Source organism: Nyctereutes procyonoides, unplaced genomic scaffold, assembly GCF_905146905.1.
Source record: "Nyctereutes procyonoides isolate TBG_1078 unplaced genomic scaffold, NYPRO_anot_genome, whole genome shotgun sequence".
Lineage (NCBI taxonomy): Eukaryota > Metazoa > Chordata > Mammalia > Carnivora > Canidae > Nyctereutes > Nyctereutes procyonoides.
The window spans coordinates 15,014,277-15,033,057 of NW_026575051.1; the positions used below are offsets into that span (position 1 = coordinate 15,014,277).

Genomic DNA, 18,781 nt, shown 5'->3' on the forward strand with positions numbered 1-18,781 from the left:
TGATCAAAGAACTTATACCTGTCCATTTAGGAAATTTGAAAATTCATTTAAGTATAAAGAAGGAAATTTAAATCACCCATAGCCACTACCTAGAGACAACTTAATATTGTGGTACAAAAGCAATGGTATTATTCTGTGGAATGCCCTTTGGGTTTGTGAAGGTGAGAAAGGATGCCAACTTTTACTTCTTTCTACCTGGTGCATTATTAGTATTGATTTGCCTCTGAGAATATGTCACTTCGATAATGCACCACAACTTTCAAAGCCTGCTTATTATTTCCTCGAGGAAATGTTGCTCATTTAGCCAGTCCCCTATTTTGAACTATTAGCTTATGAGGATGCTACTGATAATTTCTTTTTTAAATCAAACCTAACTTCCTTCAAATTTGTGTTCTGGAACCCTGTGAGTTACAGCCCCTTGAGAGTTCTATAGGAGAAAATTTCCCTCTTCTCTTCTTTAAAGATGCTGGTCTGAGGTTGGCGATCGACACGTGGGACAGAACCTTTCCATTGGCCAGGGATGTGACTATAAGGCCATTATTGAACATGAGATCCTTCATGCTTTGGGATTTTACCATGAGCAGTCAAGAACTGACCGAGATGACTATGTGAACATCTGGTGGGATGAAATTCTTCCAGGTGTGTAGAATCCCAAGTACTTGGGTGGGATTTGCTGTCATCTTTTTCACTTGCTGGGACCAACCCTGGGATTTTCAGTCTCATCTGTGTGCAGATAGAAGCATCAGCTGGGAACACAGATAGGAAAAGGATTTGTTGGCCTTTCCTGTGGGCTGTGCTCATCTGATTATAACTGACACCAGATAAGGGCCTTAGGGAATTGTATATGTTGGCTAACTCAATGTTAACTGAAACTTAATCAGAAACTTTTGCTTTGTTTCAGTGTTTTCATTGAAAAGCTATCTAAAATGCTGTCTATTTTCCTGTTGTAGTAAACTGACATCCTCTGAGGATGTCATAGTCATTTTTCTGGATGTGAGATCACATGTAGGTCTAGGAGTCTGCATGAAGTTTAGTTGAACATCCGATGACCCTAATATATACTCAAGAACTTTCTTGGTGCTTTACCAAATCAATGATAGGTGTTTAAAAACAAAATAAAACAACAACAGAAATAAATTCTTTCATTTGAAATTGTCACTTCAATTGTGTTCATTCTGGCTGATAGCCTGAGTTCTAGTTAATCAAATTTACTGGCCTTTCTTCCTCCTGTCTTACTCCTTCTTCTCTTCTAAGTACCTCCCTCCTTCTGCCTCCAGCCACATTATGCAAAGGATAATACAGTCTCAGTTCACTTATTGTTAGTCAAGTATGTTATTCTAACAATTTTTGTGTTCCTTAGCTTCTTTAGACCTCCTTGGATACCACCTTTCCTAGTTGTTTGAGACAACTAAGTAGAGTGTTTTTGAGCATACTAAACACTTAAAAAAATATATTTATTTATTTAAGAGAGAGCATGAGCAGGGGGAGGGGCAGAGGGAGCCCGAAGCCTTGCAGCTGATCCCAGGACCCTGAGATCCCAGGATCCTGAGATCATGACCTGAGCTGAAGGCAGACTCTTAAACCAACTGACCCACCCAGGAGACACCCTGCTCCTTTTTATAGATTTTGTTTAATTATTTGGGAGAGAGAAATTGAGAAAAAGCACTTTTATTGATCAGTTTCCCAATGTGCTGGGAAAAAAAGTCAGTATTGTGTTTCTGAAAGCACCTGGTTTTTATTTAGGAATTAGTTCAGGAAGTGGAAAAACATTCTTTTTGGCAGCAAATTATTAATAAAACCTTAATGTATTAAAATGCCTCATCTATTACCATATGTGGGTTTCACAAAGCAAAAAATTGCTTTATAATTATCTGTTTTAGTTAGATTCTAATTTCATATGTGGGTTCATATATAGCAGTGTATTTATAATGATTTTATATTTAGGGACTTGTAAGATCTTGTCATACTTTAAAATTAAATACAAAGCTCCAAAGAACTTCTGCCAAAACTAACTAATTTTGAAGTAAGGCGGATCAACGGTTCTCACATGAGGTAGGGTTAGGGATGGCTAATCGTATCAAAATCACCTAAAGGGTTTCTCAATCTGGGTCCTTCCCACTACCTCATATTCTGATATGTCTATGAATGTGAAATGGTGAGGAAAGAAGGAAAACTGTGTGGTTTGTGAAGACCTGATACAACCAGGATTGACCCTGCACACACACACACACACACACACACACACACACACACACTTCTATCCATCTTACCACCCAACCACTGAGCTAGAGATCAAGTAATATTCTTCTTTGCCTCCCAGTCCAATCTAGAAAAGTATTGTGGGTATTCCCCTAGACATGAAATAACAGATCAAATTTAATGTATTTGTCTCCTGGATGTAATAGTGTTATAACCGGGTCTCTATAGGAGGGGAAAGAGAGTAGGGTCACTGGTTAAAGGATCTAATCTCCACTTGCAAGACTCGGGGCACTATTTGACTTTGTCTGTACATGCCTAGAGACTTGGATTTCCTACTTACCTATACATAAACTTGGTTCTGTTGAACGTCAAATAAGGATGTAGAAAACATTCACGTTTTTAAGTATAAAGAACACAATGATTAGTGCTTTGAAAATGATTTTCAGCCAAATGAAGGTCCCTTTCTCAGAAGGAGCCAACACATTTGCCAGTGTAATTTTCAGACTTGCTCAGTTCTTGGTTGAACATGATTTACCCAACATGTGTTGCTTATTCCTATCTATATTTTCATCAGGTATAATTCCATATACCTAAATGTCCATAACTGTTCTCAAATGACATGTCAGATCAATAAGATGGTAAGCAAGGGCAGTATTCTTGCTCAGGTAATTTATAACTTTCTTTGCATCTTGTCTTCAGTTGATGACAATCTTACCCTTCAACCTAAGGCAATACTGCACTGGCAATGTAGTTCTGTCCTCAAATACATCTCCCATCTCTTAAGCCAGAATTGTGTTTTCTGAATCTGTTCTCTTAAACCAAGGAAAGACCTCAATTTCTAGGGTCTAGCAGGAGCCCACAGACTACCATTCACAGCCATGCCCATTTATTTACATATTTTCTATAGTTGCTTTTGTGCTACAATAGCAGAGTTGAGCAGTTGTGTCAAAGACCATATATCTTGCAAAGTCAAAAATATTTTCTATCTGACCATTTACAAAAGATTTGCTGACTGGCCTCTGGTTTACAATATCACTTCCTCTTCAAGGCGCTCAGCTTTAAGTTCCCTGAAGGCAGGACCTTGTCTGTCCTAACTACTGCCAGGGGCCACCACTACTTAGCACAACTCCCAGTACGTAGAGAGTAGGCCCAGCAAGAATGTGTTGAATAAATTTTTTTAAAAATTATTCAAAACAGAATCCTTGAATGATAAAGAATAAAGTGATCTATCTATTCTAACTTTTTAATTTTAGTGACAGTCAAGGAAAACCTATCCAGTGAATTTGAATGTTCTGTTCTTAAGATTTCACAAGGAGTAAGCAGGAGAGCCCAGACTAAGCCCCAGTCCTCACACCAGCCGGATATTCTTTACAGTTCTATCCCATAAGATAGGACAACCTGGGGCCAAATGCTCTGGAAGGAATTACTTTCCACTTCCCTGTTTGAGTCATTTATTTCTTACAGTCCTGGGCCACCTTTGAAAATGTTTTGATCCCTTTCAAGTTAAGTCTCCATGAAATCCCATGAGTTGGGAGGATGAAACATTGGTATTCTCATTTTACGGTTAAAACAAAGTTTTGATCAATTGTGTTCATTGGCTTTTCCAAAAGTATTTGGAAACTCCCTCCAGCACCTGCTGGACCACTGCCCCGTAGGCCCATGTTGCATGGGTCTTCTTCACTCCTAAATGCACCTGCATTGATGTCTTTGCAAGGTGGTTACATTTCCTTCTAATTGTTAAAAATGACTAGATGGGAAGCTAGAAAAGGAAAACATGAAGATGGGAAGTCATGATGAGGGAGTCATGAGCATTCTCATTAAGTTTTCCTGTCACTCCCTAAGAAGGAAATTGAAAATCTGTGAACTTCTCATTATTGCAACTGAAATAGTAAATTCCTGATGGCTAGTGGATTAAAAGAATATCTGTTCGGTTTCTCATTTCAGCATATATTATCCTACTTGCACTAATCTCATAAAGATCTTTTCCTCTTCTATTTTGAAAGGAAAGTCAGTGCTCTTCTTCCTATTTTATTTTTCTCTCCATGAGGCTATTTCTGGAAAAGGATGTGAACCTTGACTGACAGGATACCCCTTTCTTGGCGGTTGCTGACTTTTCCCTCTGCCCCTTGGTTTTCCTTTCTCTAACCCATGAAAGAGCTGGCCAGGTACAGCTTTTGGTAGATGAGGTACTTGCCTATTAGCAAGATGCACCAATCCTGAATATTCTCCTGAATTCAAAAATTCCTTTTCCAGCCATTTGGAACACCTGCCTCCACTTTGATATTATATCTTCTCTTCCTTAAAACTTTACATGTACACATACACACATATTTATTTATTCCTTTATTTGTAAAATGAATATTTGACTTAGATATATACATATATTTAATAATTTGTATGTAAAATTTATATATTAGTTATAGCATTCCTTTTTATATTTATTTTTGAATATATTTTTAACTTTTATAAGTGTATGTACTATTGTATAAAATACTAATACATTATTCATTACTTACTATTAATAATATGTGTTTATTTTATATATATCATACTAGTTATAAACTATATTAATATGTATATATATTTAAATCAACTCTTCATTCTTTTTCTTTTCTTTCTTTTTTGTCTCTGGGTCTCTGCTTAAGTATCTAGTCAAAGAGGACAGGAGAGGGGAAATAATATAACTGGATTCTCTCTCTGATAGGTTACGAGCACAACTTTAACACCTATGATGACACCTTCATCACAGACCTCAACACACCTTATGACTATGAGTCTTTGATGCACTACGAGCCCTTTTCATTTAATAAGAATGAAAGTGCTCCTACCATCACGGCCAAGATCCCTGAGTTTAACACCATCATTGGACAGCGACTGGATTTCAGTGCCACTGATTTGGAGAGGCTGAACCGAATGTACAATTGCAGTGAGTACTGATAGGTCTGAACAGTAGGTAAAAAAAACCTCAAAGAGTTTCCCCCAGCCCTTCAGTTTCCCATACATTTCCCTTCACTATTTCTTCCTGTTCTAGTTAAGGAAATTGGACAAATTACATAGGCTAGTTTATCTCTAGAGTAGAAAAAATTGTAACACCCACCTCATTATAGGATAATTATGAAAATCAAAGATGTGGTTGTGTTTTATAAAGTAAAAGTGTTGGACTGGTGATATAAGGAGCTGTGATTGTCTAACATCTTCAGCTTCAGCTTCCTTTTGAAGGGTGCACCCTTATGTAACTCAGGATAAGGGATGAGCTTGAAACTATCTTTTATCCTGAAAATTGCCCAATTTAGTTGTTCTAGAGTCATCTAGTGCTCAGAGATGGGATGTTTTCTAAGATGACTCTATTAGTCTTCAGAGACACATTTTTAAAATTCTGTTCAACATATATGTGCAGAATACTTACTAAGTACAAAGACCTATTTGGTACCTCCTTCCTGATCTAAAGGAGTTCTTGGTTGACATTTACAGCAAAGTATGATGACATTTATCATTTGACTCTTGTGAGGTGGGTAGGGCTACATCTATGTTGGACGTTCTAAGACATAAGGGTGACAACAGGATTTGCATTTGAGGAAAGTCAAGAAAATGTGCTGGATGTAAACAGTGCGGTCTTTTTAGCTTAAGACATTAGATAACCTGAAATAAAATGACTAAAATTTTTAACCAGGTGACAAAAATATCATTTGCAGCCACAACTCACACACTTTTGGACCATTGTGCTTTTGAGAAGGCAAACATCTGTGGGATGATTCAGGGTACCAGAGATGATGCTGACTGGGTCCATGAGGACAGCACTAAGCCTGGAGAAGTAGATCACACTTTGGTGGGACGATGCACGGGTAAGTGAAGGCAGAAAGTGAGCACACTGATGTGGTCCACCAGGTTCAATTTGAATATGACAGCTTACATGTTTTGCCCCAGTTGAAATGTTAGTTATCAAACTTGGAAATCCAAACAAGCACAAAGACTGTTTCTCATATCTTAATTATTAACTCAATAAAAAGTATGCAGGTTCTGGGCATGCCAAAGAAAGATGCATTTAAATGATGACAAAGCTAATACAGACATGTGGTTGATAAGGCATGATTTTGTAAATAAAGGTAAAATATCTAGAGCAGAGCCCTCCCACAGAACCATAATGCAAACCACATGCATAACGTGGAATTTTCTAGGAGCCATATAAAAAGAAACGAGAAATTCTTTTTAGTGATACATTTTATTTAACTCTATATATTCAAAATATTAGCATTTAACAGAATTTTTTAAAGATTTTATTTATTTATTCATGAGAGACAGAGAGAGAGAGAGAGAGAGAGGCAGAGACAGAGGCAGAGGCAGAGGGAGAAGCAGGCTCCCTGCAGGGTGCCTGATGTGGGACTCGATCCCGGGTCTCCAGGATCACACCATGGGCTGAAGGCAGGCACTAAACCGCCGAGCCACCCAGGGATCCCCAGTATTAGCATTTTGATGTGTAATCAATAGTAAAGTTATTAATGAGCTACTCCACACTTTCTATACTAGAAAGGTATTTGAAATCTGATGTGTAGTTTACCCCTATAGCACATCTCAGTTTGGAGTGGCCACAATTCAAATACTCAGTAGCCACAGGTCTGATAGCAACACATTGAATGACATGGCTCCAGATAGTTCTTACGTGTGGTTTGTATAGTGAAAAAGCTGTAAAATCACACAGACCTGGATTTGAAGTCTGGCTTCACAACCTGCTAATTCTAACCACAGATAGTTTTTTTTGTTGGTGTTGTTTTTTAAGTCTTTGTTTTTGTAAGCCTCTCTGACCATTCCAGGATATTGATGCTTACCAGTGAGTTTGGAAGGAGCTAATGCATAGAGAGCCTCCAGCTGCAGACCCAGCAGCTTCCCTCTCCATTTTCTTCCATCTTCCCTTTCTGTCTAGAGGTTCCACTTAAATTTTTATTTCCATTTTAGCATCTTTCTATTTTGTGCCTGCCCCAGAAATAATCCTGACCCTACAGATTATAATCAGTTTTTAAAAGCTAGACTGTTACAAAGTCCCTTAGTAACTGTGTGAAGTTGGCCCCTTCCCAAAAGGGACCCAGCTTGTCACCCAGATGCCAGGCTGTTGGGGTCAGAGTTCACAAGCGATTGCCACCCTTCCTCCAGGCTTGACAAAAGGCAAAAATTTCTCACACATCATATTATCAAACACATAATCTCAAGTGTCTGAATTTCTTTCTAAATTTCCATCATAGCTTCTCATCCAATCTCTTCTGTGGACTTGCTACTAGGCTAGTATACAATTCCTAGCTAAACAGAGGAGTGACTGTCATATGAAGGAACACATGAGAACAGTGTTCCAGCACCTTACTAGGAAAAGAAAAGACCATACCTCAGAAGAAATATCTAGAAAAGTTTTACCAGTCATCATGCTTCTTCCACAAGAGGCATTTAATGGGAGTGCATTCCCTCTGTTAGAGAGCACCAGTGGTGTTGAGATAGATGTGTATACTCAAAGAGCACAAAAGATCACTTGGGATAGAAGGCACCTCCCATTTGAAACCAGGAGAGATGAACGGATACCTTCGAGCTAGTGGCAGTGCCTGGGCAAGAACTCAGGTCTCTCGACTACCAAGTGTGGGTTATTAGGCTTTCATTTCCTACCCCTGAGCATATCTGCTTGGAATTCCTCAGCAAGGACCATCTGGAGATCTTAGCCATGTGAGTTCTTATTTTATTTAACCCAATTCACAATGCGGAGAGCTCAGGCTAGCAAGTTCAAGAAAATATAATTTTTCCAGATGTAATATAAATGATAAAGCCATTATATATTTTTAAGCTTTAAGTAGAAAGCCTATTAAAAAGCTGATGCTTGCTGCCGTCGTGGAAGGTACGATGCCTCATGGATGAGGCAGGATGAAGAGGAAAGTCATGTTGCCAAAGTACCTAGAACTGTACTAGATGCTCACTTCATTTTTACTTTATGAGATATTTTGAGTGGATTCTTTAGTAAGAAGTTGAATTCTGGAGTACAGTTTAAAGGACTTCTTTATATGTGAGGATTGTTCTTTGTGCTTTACTCTGATGTGCCGATCGATTTTCTAAATGACATTTTCCTTTAGCTGCCTGCGTATTTGGGAGGAGAGAGTTCTGAGATATAGGAGTTGAGCATACCCCAGCTCGGTTACAAGCAGACACTTTTCACCCTTGTTTTCAGTGTTCTTTCAAGCCTTCTTTACACTCAAGAGAAATCCTCATGTAGTCCCTCAATATGCCTTGAATGTCCCTCTTATGACACAGTAAAGTTGACTCTTTGCCACTGATAATGCATCCAATTACAGGCTAGAAACAGGTGAGACCGAACCCTTATCATTGTGAATATTTCTATTCCAAGTCCTAAACATTGGAATCCCATAGTCTGTCACACAACTAGAAGATCAGCTCTCTTCCTTGGAGTGAATGTCTAAACAGGGAAGACAATGAGGAAAATTGTATTCGTCTCAGAGGCGCTAAATTCCATTAACCTTCTCTTTGATGGAATTAGCCTATGTCTCCTTAAGTCAGAGGTATACAGTTCACAAGCTTGGGGGCAAAGGCATCAAGAGAGGCAGTGGAGAGCTGGGCCTCCGGCCAGGGAATCTGTCCGTGGAGACAGAATGAAGACAAACCACCTTGGTTTCCTTATCCCAAGAGTCCTGGCCTTGGTTGCCCGGGAAATGGCTGTGGCTCACTACCCCACCTGGCAGGAGTCCTGGGCCCCTGGGGTGCGGGCAACTGGAGAGGGGTCATTGGGCTGCTCTCACCGCAGGTGCTGGCTACTTCATGCACTTCAGCACCAGCTCGGGGATGGCAGAAGAGGCAGCCTTGCTGGAGTCTCGGATTCTTTACCCCAAGAGGAAGCAGCAGTGCCTGCAGTTTTTCTACAAAATGACAGGAAGCCCTTCCGATCGACTCGTCGTCTGGGTCAGGAGGGATGACAGCACGGGCAATGTGCGCAAGCTGGTCAAAGTGCAGACCTTCCGAGGTACCTGGAGACATTCATGGGGGCGCCGATTTGGCTTAAATCTGGGGTCCCACTCCTTCCTCTTCCTCCCCTTCCCCTCTCTTTGTTACTTCTTCTCCTCTTCCTCCTCCCTCTTGTTCCTCTCTAGTCCTCCACCTCCCTCTTCCTCTTCTAAGAGCCCAGCATAGCATCTGGTACCTTTTAACTGCTCAATGGATATTTCAGCCACTCGGAAATCAGACACCGCATCGGGTATTTGGGTGAAGCTGAAATATACTTTTGGAAGAGGCCGATCAGAAAATAGAAATCCAATTATCACTGCAGCTCTGGAGACAGCCAGGGCAGAGAAAATGGGCAATTCGGGGCTAGAGCTGGAAGCAGAAGGGAAGTGGGAACTGATGCTGCTACTGAGAGTGGTTTGGTAGTTGACAAGTGTTTCTGCATCTGTTTCAAAAAAAACTGAATGAATAGCATTATTTAATACACTGGACTAACTTGAAGCCAACTTATAAAGTTGGAAAGAAATAGGACGTGTGTATATATTAACTTCATTACCATAATTTAAATATTCCTAAATGTTATTTTATGTATTTTTTAAGAGGGTCAGTATGAAAATACTAAGCTAGGTAGTTGGGTTTGAGGGTAATCTGGGTGTAAATCGAGATCCAGGGTTATAAAGTTAAGTTTTTACATTCTTTTGTGGTGGTGGTGGTGGTGGTGGTTCATTCACAATCAGAAAAGGAGAGGCACCCATTCCTATTTTTCCATTCAACAAAGAATTTCTCAATTAACATGAGTCCGGAGAGGGGAAGCATCATTTGAGTACTTCTAGAAGAAGCTGTTGCTCTTGAAATGTGGAAGCTTCCTTAGAGGTCACTCTTTAGGACAGGTGCCTGAATCACCCCTTCCCAGGCCCTCTTTGGGCTCCCTGGGAATGCTACAGATAATGGTTTCGAGGGGTTCACTTTTCTGGCTGCAATGTGTAGAGCATCTTTATCAAATGATGGATGACAGCTAGGTGCCCTTTAAGAGTTGAGAATTTGCTATGTTATCAAGGATTGTACATATTTAATGAGAAAATGAATTAGAGCCTTGGTAATATTGATGGGATCTATTATTGCTCACTTCTATATAAAGCTGGAAATGCTATCCTCATAAGCATAGCATCAGCCAAACAACCTTCTTATGCTTAACTCAGTTCCCTACACTGCTATGCTTTGAGTTCCAATGAATTCAAAGTGTGTCTCTGTTCAAAGTTTCCTAGAAGTGCCATATGAATGGATTTTTAAAGTAGCTCATTCTGATACTGGCTTGTAAGTGAAGCTTTTCTAAAAGATTAGTTGAATATCATTTAATGTTTATGTGATATTCAACTTAAGATATTTATAGCTTAAAAAATTTAAATATATGGACATTTTTATTATATTTTATATATGTATTATACTTTTCCAATTTTTAATTTAATTTATTTTTTAATTTAAATTTTGTTAACATACAGTCCAATATTGGTTTCTAGGGTAGTAGTCAGAGATTCATCATTTACGTACACCTGTGTTGTGCTCATCACAACACAGGAAGAGGAAAAATACTTCCAAAGCCCTCTGGCCAATTGCATTTAGATTAATTGTCTATAATGCTCATCTGTTTGAATTCATTTTAGCCAATATTATCCCCACTTGGGGTGTAGCATTTTTCTTTTCCTTTCTAAACCCAGTGCTTAAATATACCCTGGCAAAATATCAAAGTAGGGGCAGATCTTTAGGGAATTATGAGTTGCTCTGGCCTGGTGGTTTCCTCTCCCTAGACCCTTAGGCAACTAACTAACTTTCTTTCTTTCTTTCTTTCTTTCTTTCTTTCTTTCTTTCTTTCTTTCTTTCTTTCTTTTAGATTTTATTTATTTATTTGAGAGAGAGAGCACACATGAGCAGGAGGAGGGACAGAAGGAGGGAGAAGTATATTCCCCGCTGAGCAGGGAACCCTATGTGGAACTTGATCCCAGAACCCTGAGATCATGACCTGAGCCGAGGGCAAATGCTTAACTGACTGAGCCACCCAGGTGCCCCTCCTTTCAGGTTTCTTCTGCTATGCAGCACAGAACCCCATGTTCTAGAACAGCCTTCTCACTTCTTACTTCAGCTTTTTATTCAAAATTCTCGCTTCCAGCTCAGTCTCAAGAAAAAAGCAAGTAGACATAATTTTCATTAGAATATGAATATCTGGAGAGTGGTAACTCCTTTTGTATTATTTGTCTTTTAAAAGAGGAAGAAGAGAAAAAATCGGATGTTAGTGGGTGAGTCAGTCTTTCATAGGGGAGATCCAGCTTGTCCTGCATGTGAACATTTACTCCAGAGCCATATACTCCAGATACCATATATCTCTCTGGCATCAGGTCGTAGGTTGGACCCCATAAAATTGCCATTATTTGGTTTTGAGCTTACAAAATGACTATTTTTATGATTCAGCCTATTACTTGGGTATTCAGTGCAAACATTAAGGGTTGAGGTACATTTATACCATGAAATCCAGCTTTGAAAGACAGAACCTATGGAATTGAATAATAATGGAAAACAAATTCTGATTAAGATTTGAATATGAATATTAAAATATTGCATGAATATTAAAATGATAGTGTGTCTTTTTATAGCTGTTTCCCCTCGGTAGGTATGTGACTTTGGAAAAGTTCCTTACCATGTTTATAATAGTACATATCTCATAGAGATATTGTGAGGATTAAATTAAATAATTCATACAAAGCACTTGGTATGCAGGGCACCTCAGTGGCTTGGTTGGTTAAGCGTCTGACTCTTGATTTCAGCTCAGGTCAGGATCTCAAGGTCGTAGCACAGAGTCTGCTTTCCCTCTCCCTGTGCTCCTCCCTCCACTGGATCTCTCTCTCTCTCTCTCTCAAAATAAATAAATAAATAAATAAATAAATAAATAAATAAATAAATAAATAAATAAAATCTTTAAAGCATTTGGCATGCTACCAGGCTCATAGGTCATGCTTAATAAATGTTGGCTGCAGTTGTCACCAACCTTCTTCTCTGTCCTCAGGAGACTTGGACCAAAATTGGAAAATTGCCCATGTGACACTCAGAGAAGAGAAGAAGTTTCGCTACCTATTCCAGGGCACGAAAGGTGACCCCCAGAACTCGAATGGGGGAATTTACCTGGACGATATTACTCTGACAGAAACCCCATGCCCTGCAGGTGTTTGGACAATACGGAATTTCTCCTCTGTCCTTCAGAACACGGTTAAAGGGCAGAGGCTCCTGAGCCCTCGATTCTACAATTCAGAGGGATATGGTTTGGGGTTGACCTTATACCCTCATGGCAGAGTCGGCTCCAGTACATCTGGTTTCTTGGGAATTGCTTTTCATTTGTGCAGTGGGGAGAATGATGCCATCCTGGAGTGGCCAGTGGAGAACAGACAGGTGATAATGACCATACTTGACCAGGAACCTGATGCCAGGAATAGAATGTCCTCAAGCATGGTGTTCACTACCTCCAAATCCCATACATCTTCAGGTAGGTGCTCTAAAATCTGCCCCTCAACCCGAAAGGGCCAGCAGATGTGATTCCCATCTCTATACAAGGATGACTGGGTGGCACAGCAGTTGAGCATCTGCCTTTGGCTCAGGTCATGATCCCAGGTCCAGGGTTCGAGTCCCACATTGGGCTCCCTGCATGGAGCCTGCTTCTCCCTCTGCCTATGTCTCTGCCTCTCTCTCTATGTCTCTCATGAATAAATAAATAAAATCTTTTTTTAAAAAGAGAGAGAGAGATTAACATTCCTCTCACATTTCCTACTTGAGTATATCAACAACATAGTCATGTTGGAATATTATGTTAAATTTTTCAATGTCATCTTATCTCCCTCTTTCAAATTCACTTATCAAGCATTTATTTTTTCCCTTCTCTCGAATTCACTTATCAAACATCTTACCTCCCTTCTCTCGAATTCACTTCTCAAGCATTTATTAAGTGCTTATACTGTGCCAAACTCAGTGCCAGTTACCTAGAATATAAGCAAACCAGGCAATTCCTGCTTCATTGAACTCAGTCTAAATGAGATGGCAGATACTGCTAATCATTTATCAAATACTCAGAATTTCAGTGACTTTTAAAATCTTAGTGATCATCAGCATGTTAATGACCAATAGAGAAATGGGCAGACTTTTTTAATTTTTCAAATGAAGAGCCTTAAAGCTTAAAAGGAAGAGGCTCTCACTGTCCCTCTGTCCTCACTGAGGAAGTGACTCAGTAATGGACAATTGACCATTAAGAGCTCTGGTTCTCTGCCCCTCCCCGCTCCTAATCCCGAATCTTAATTCTCTGGAAAGTATAAATAATCTGATTTTTTTTTCCAATATATTTTTTTCTAACTAAGTTCTATATACTCATTAAAGACCAGTTGGAGAGTGAAGTAAAAGAGGTAATGTGATGTTATTTATTGTTTGCAGCAATAAATAACTCCGTCATCTGGGACAGGCCATCCAAAGTGGGATCCTATGATAAGGACTGTGACTGTTTTAGAGGCATCGACTGGGGCTGGAGTAGTGTCGTCTCCCACCAAATGCTAAAAAGGAAGAGTTTCCTTAAAAATGATGACCTTATAATGTTTGTGGACTTTGAAGGTACTTTTGCTGATCTTCCTGAATAAGTAAGCCTATGCTCTGGGGGGTTTCACAGATTTTGCACTGATTTCTGAGTATCTCATGGAGGATGAAGTTTTTGTTCTGTTCTGTTTTGTTTTGTTTTGTTTTGAGGACCAAGTTCAGAAAAAAAAAAAAAAAGATGTGCTCCAGGAGAGCTATTGTTCAGGGACTCACATCTGTATTTTAACCATCCTTGAGAGAAACTAAAACTCTGATGCCACCTTTTTTGATAATTTATCAAATATGAGAGTTTGGTGCCTTCAGTTTAGTTTTCATCAGTCTATCTGTGCTACCTTTCTGCTTCTTTTTTCAAGTTAAATAAATAAGAACGTGACTGGACAACTTTGAAAATAAAAATAGCTAACCTGAGGGATTCCTGGGTGGCTCAGTGGTTAATCATCCGCCTTCGGCTCGGGGCCTGATCCCAGGGTCCTGGGATCGAGGCCCGCTTTGGGCTCCTTGCAGGGAGCCTGCTTCTCCCTCTGCCTGTGTCTCTGCCTCTTTCTCTGTGTATGTCTCTCATAAATAAATAACAAATTTTTTGTTTTTTTTTTCAAAAAATAGCTAGCATGAGAATTAGCTGGATTCAAACCACCTTTCTATGTCCCTCAAGGTGGAGTCCATGAGGGATGGAGGTGGCCCAGGGAACTTTCTCCAGAAGTAGAAGCTAATTGTAGTCAGATGTTAAGTATAGATCTTCCTCACCGCCCTTTTGTCTATTTCCTCAAGATATCACCTACCTTAACCAGACTGAAGTTCAAACTCAAAACACAAGGCTGATTCCTCAAGGCCTCATTCTCCAAGATGAGGAGCAGCAGGCCTCAAAAGAAGGTTCTGAAAAGGTCTCGTTGGAGAACATGGTCCCCGGCAGCCTGGACCAGGAGCAGCCCAGCCGGCAGAAGCGGTCAGTGGAGAACACCGGTCCTCTGGAGGACCACAACTGGCCACCGTACTTCAGAGATCCATGTGACCCGAACCCTTGTCAAAATGAAGGCATCTGTGTGAACGTGAAAGGGATGGCGAGCTGCAGGTAGGCTCTGTGGCCAGGGGGAGGCAGGTGGGCCTTCAGCAGAGGTGAGCCAGACATTTGCTTAACCCTGGTTCTTGGGTTAGGGCGATGACGACCTCATTGGGTCACCTGGACTTGGCTGTTCCTTGACCCCACAAAGCTGTGCTCCGAGTCAGTGGGCTTAGGCTGTTGAGGCACAGCAGGGGTCCTGCCAGGGCAGCGGAGTCCCAAATCTCCTCTCTCTCGACTTTTATCCTTTGCTCCCCACCTCTGGGAGATGATCAACAGCATCTTGAATGTTGCTGGGATTTTAAACTCCACTGCAGTGTTCACAAATGTTCCAGAGCCTTGAGCCCAGGAACTACACGACCTGCCTCAGTGGGACTTAGGACCAAGCTTAACTCTTTACTGACTGCCGATGTTATTGTTAATTATTAATTATTATTTCTATCATCTATTTGTTCTGTTGTACTATTACTGTAGTTACATTTTTAATAATAGTGACAAGAACATCTGATATTTTTTGACTGCTTGCTATGTGTCAGGTGCTGTCCTGAGCAGTATACATGCATGATCTAAATTATTCCTCATGGCCACCCAGTAACTTAAAGGACCCTCCTTGTCCCCATTTGGTGCGGAAGTAGGTTGAAGCTTAGGCTAAATAATTTGTCTAACGTACCCAGATGGCAAATGCTGGAGCTGAGACTTGCATCCACGTCTGTCTGTCTGCACTGTTTGCTATATTTAATATTTCTTTTTATAATGTTTATGGTTTGCATAAAATATTCCATGAAAGGATATATATGATGATGGAAGCAACAGTTTCATTTGGCAGAATAGTAACAGAGGTAACGACTAGCCTGCTTAGCCTCCTTGGCTCAAAAAAAACCTATGTTTCTTCTGAGTACCTTTCATTCTCCACTTTGTTTCTTCTTTTTTAAGCTTTTATTTGGAAATGATTTTAGATTTACAGGTACCTTTGTAAAAATACTACGGAGCCTCCAGTTCCCTAGTGTTAACAGCTTACATAACTGTAGTACCATTAGCAAAGCCAAGAAATGAACATTAATGCAAACAAATGCTATTAACAAATGCATTCACTAGACTACAGACCTTATTCAGATCTCTGCAGTCTTGTCACCAATGTCCTTTCTTTGTTCCAGGACCTAATTCAGGGCCCCTCCTTATATTCAGTTTCACGTCTCCTTAGCCTCCTTCAAGCTGGGACAACCTCTTCCTTCCTCTTTCACTACCTTGACACTTTCAAAGAATCCTGGTCAGTTATTTTGTGAATTTTCCCTCAATTTTGGTATGTCCAATGTTTTCTCATGGTTACATTGAGGTCATACATTTTTGGCAAGAATAGCAATATGAGGGATGCCCTCATATTTGGGTGGGTCACGTGATCAGTCTGTCATGTGAGGGGCACGTGATGTCAAAGGAGTTATCCAGGCTCTGTCTGGAGAATTTCTCCTATGACTTACAGTCTGAGCCAGTGAGGACAACATATTCTTTAAGTGCCCCAAACCTTCCTCCTGAGTCTTGCATATGGTGGCCAAGAGTATCCAGTCTGGAGACGGGCCTCTAGGGATGAGACTTCAAGTGTGAAACACTTACTAACTCTGTGACCCTGAGTAAGTGATTTAAGATCTCTGCAAAATGAGGATATGAGAATGGTCTGGTAATAACCACCCACTCACGGGGCTGTTAGAAGATTGAAGTGACTCCTAAAAAGCACTTGGAACAGGGCCAGACATGCATGGCAACTGCCACCATCGCTGTTGGTGCTGGTAGCTACAAAGTGCCTGAGGCTTGGGTGGATTCCACACTGCCTCTGTGTCTTGTTCCCCCAGGTGTGTCTCCAGTCATGCCTTCTTTTACACGGGGGAGCGCTGTCAGGCCATGCAGGTGCACAGCAGCATCCTGGGCCTGATGATCGGAAGCGTGGCCGGCGTGATCTTCTTGTCCTTCGCCATCATCTCCATCTTTTCTCAAAAGCTGAGGCAGTGACCTGCCTGCTGACATCAGCCAGATCGCAGAAGCATCTTCTCTACTCAGACCTTCCTTTCTGGGCCTCAGTGCAGTTTGGGGCGGTTTTCATCAGCCTTGCTTTGAACAGACCTCCAAGGACAAAGGCCTCCAGCCTCCTGTATGAAAATTAGGGTTTTTCTGGCCCCCATCCCCACATGGTTCTGTTACCCTGCTATGTGCCCTGAATGTAGCTCATGTGTCTTGTGACAACACTCATTACACTTCATTGTCAATCACTTGTTTAATCGACTGTCTTTTATAGACTGTAAGCTCCACCTGGGCAGGCCGTCATGTACCATGTTTGCTCCAGTGCCTGGAAGCATGCCTGGCTGGCGCATCGTGGGAACTCAATAAATGTGAATGAATGAACTGATAATGAATGAAATAACGAAGTTATAGAAACTATCATTTCTACTGCAGATAAAATATATGTGATGAAACCTACATGCTGTTTATATTAAAATCAAATACTTATTTTTCATCAGACACAATAGTATTCGTTGAAGGCTTGTGAGTTAGAAGAAGGATTCCTCCTTGCAGCAGGACCTTGTGTCATGTGCATTTCTTCTCCTCTGATTCTAAAAATAGGTCTTCACAAATTCAATAAATATTGAGTCAATACCTTCTGTGCGTCCGGTATTGCATGTAAATTTGGGGGAGGGGTAATTTTGGGGGAGAGTTATCCATAGCTCTTCCTCAGATCTTTTTAAGTTTAAAGCATATTTTATGAACTACTCATGTATTAAATTAGTGTGTTAGCAAACTGACAGTATCTGATAGAAGAAAGTTGTAAAAAAGTAGCTTAGGTACACTTTCTTTCCACAGTTCCTAAGGAGATAAAACCATTTGGGGCAAAAAAGTTCCAAGAAAGATCAAATCAGAGATTTGAGAACTGAGAGTCCCATCCCCAGTAGGTAGAGGCTCCACAAAGAGCTGACCCTGGACGTTTAATAAAAGATAATGTTTCAAGGACCCTGAGTGGTCCTGGCTTCAGGGTCCCAGCTTCCTAAGCACATACTTTATGGCCATTCTAGAAGCAAACATGCTGGGTTAAGAAGAATCCCTTTAATATAAAGGTGTGAGGAGAGATTATAGCAGGTGCAAAAAGCACCCCTCGGGGACCGACTCCCCAGCCTGAGGGGCATTGGTATCCCCTGGAAGGCTGGTTAAAGCATGGATTGAGGGCACCACTGCAAGAGTTTCTGATTCAGTAAGTCTGAGGTAGGATCTAAGAATCTGTACTTCTAACAAGTTGCCAGGTGATATTGCTGCTGCTGGTCCCTGGACAGCACTCAGAACTGCTGCCTTAGTGGAAAATGGGTCTGGAAGTCAGGGACACCAGTCAGGCACATCTAACCAGCTGTGCAGATTTAGTAAAATCATGTGAGCTCTTGGTCTTGGTTTCCCAATCTGTCAAATGGAAGTAATGGTCAACCACGTCCTCCCACCTCACTTTAACACATCCAGGGTTGCGGAGTAATAAAATGGGATAATGAGTACAAACATATTTTAGAGCCAAATGCATGCAAATGTTACTGTTTAATACTTAGACAAGATGAGACACTATCTAGCACCAGCCTAGATTTCTATCTCCAAAGACCAAACTGAAAATAAGCAGCTTTTGCCCTTTTGCAGGCTTCACAACCTGCAAACCCACATTGCCTTCCCAACTAGGCCTGGAGAAGGTTGTGCCCTCCACAATTATGCAGTGTCTCACCTCAAAAGGGAGCTCCAGTCTTCACTTCAGGCTCCAAATGCTGTTGTTGTTCTTAGTTTTATTAGAAAAAAATGTTCTCTGGCCCACGCCTGGCTTAGATGTGGTCTGGCTCAGAGGGAGAGGCCCCCTTCCAAACTGAGGACAGCATTGCTTATACACATGAGTTATCTCTGGAAGAAGCAGAA

The 18,781-nt window shown here is 40.7% G+C and overlaps 1 protein-coding gene across 1 annotated transcript in view; it reads left to right on the plus strand.

Moving 5' to 3' along the window:
* Positions 1–17,147, plus strand: part of MEP1A (meprin A subunit alpha) — a 34,102-nt gene extending 16,955 nt beyond the window's left edge. The window contains exons 7-14 of the mRNA XM_055330615.1: positions 464–639; positions 4,904–5,125; positions 5,892–6,041; positions 8,987–9,202; positions 12,236–12,709; positions 13,645–13,818; positions 14,569–14,869; positions 16,702–17,147. Of these exons, the coding sequence (XP_055186590.1) occupies positions 464–639; positions 4,904–5,125; positions 5,892–6,041; positions 8,987–9,202; positions 12,236–12,709; positions 13,645–13,818; positions 14,569–14,869; positions 16,702–16,858 (1,870 nt within the window). The 3' untranslated portion in view covers positions 16,859–17,147. The remainder of the gene's footprint in view (positions 1–463; positions 640–4,903; positions 5,126–5,891; positions 6,042–8,986; positions 9,203–12,235; positions 12,710–13,644; positions 13,819–14,568; positions 14,870–16,701) is intronic.
* The last annotated feature ends 1,634 nt before the right edge of the window (positions 17,148–18,781 follow it).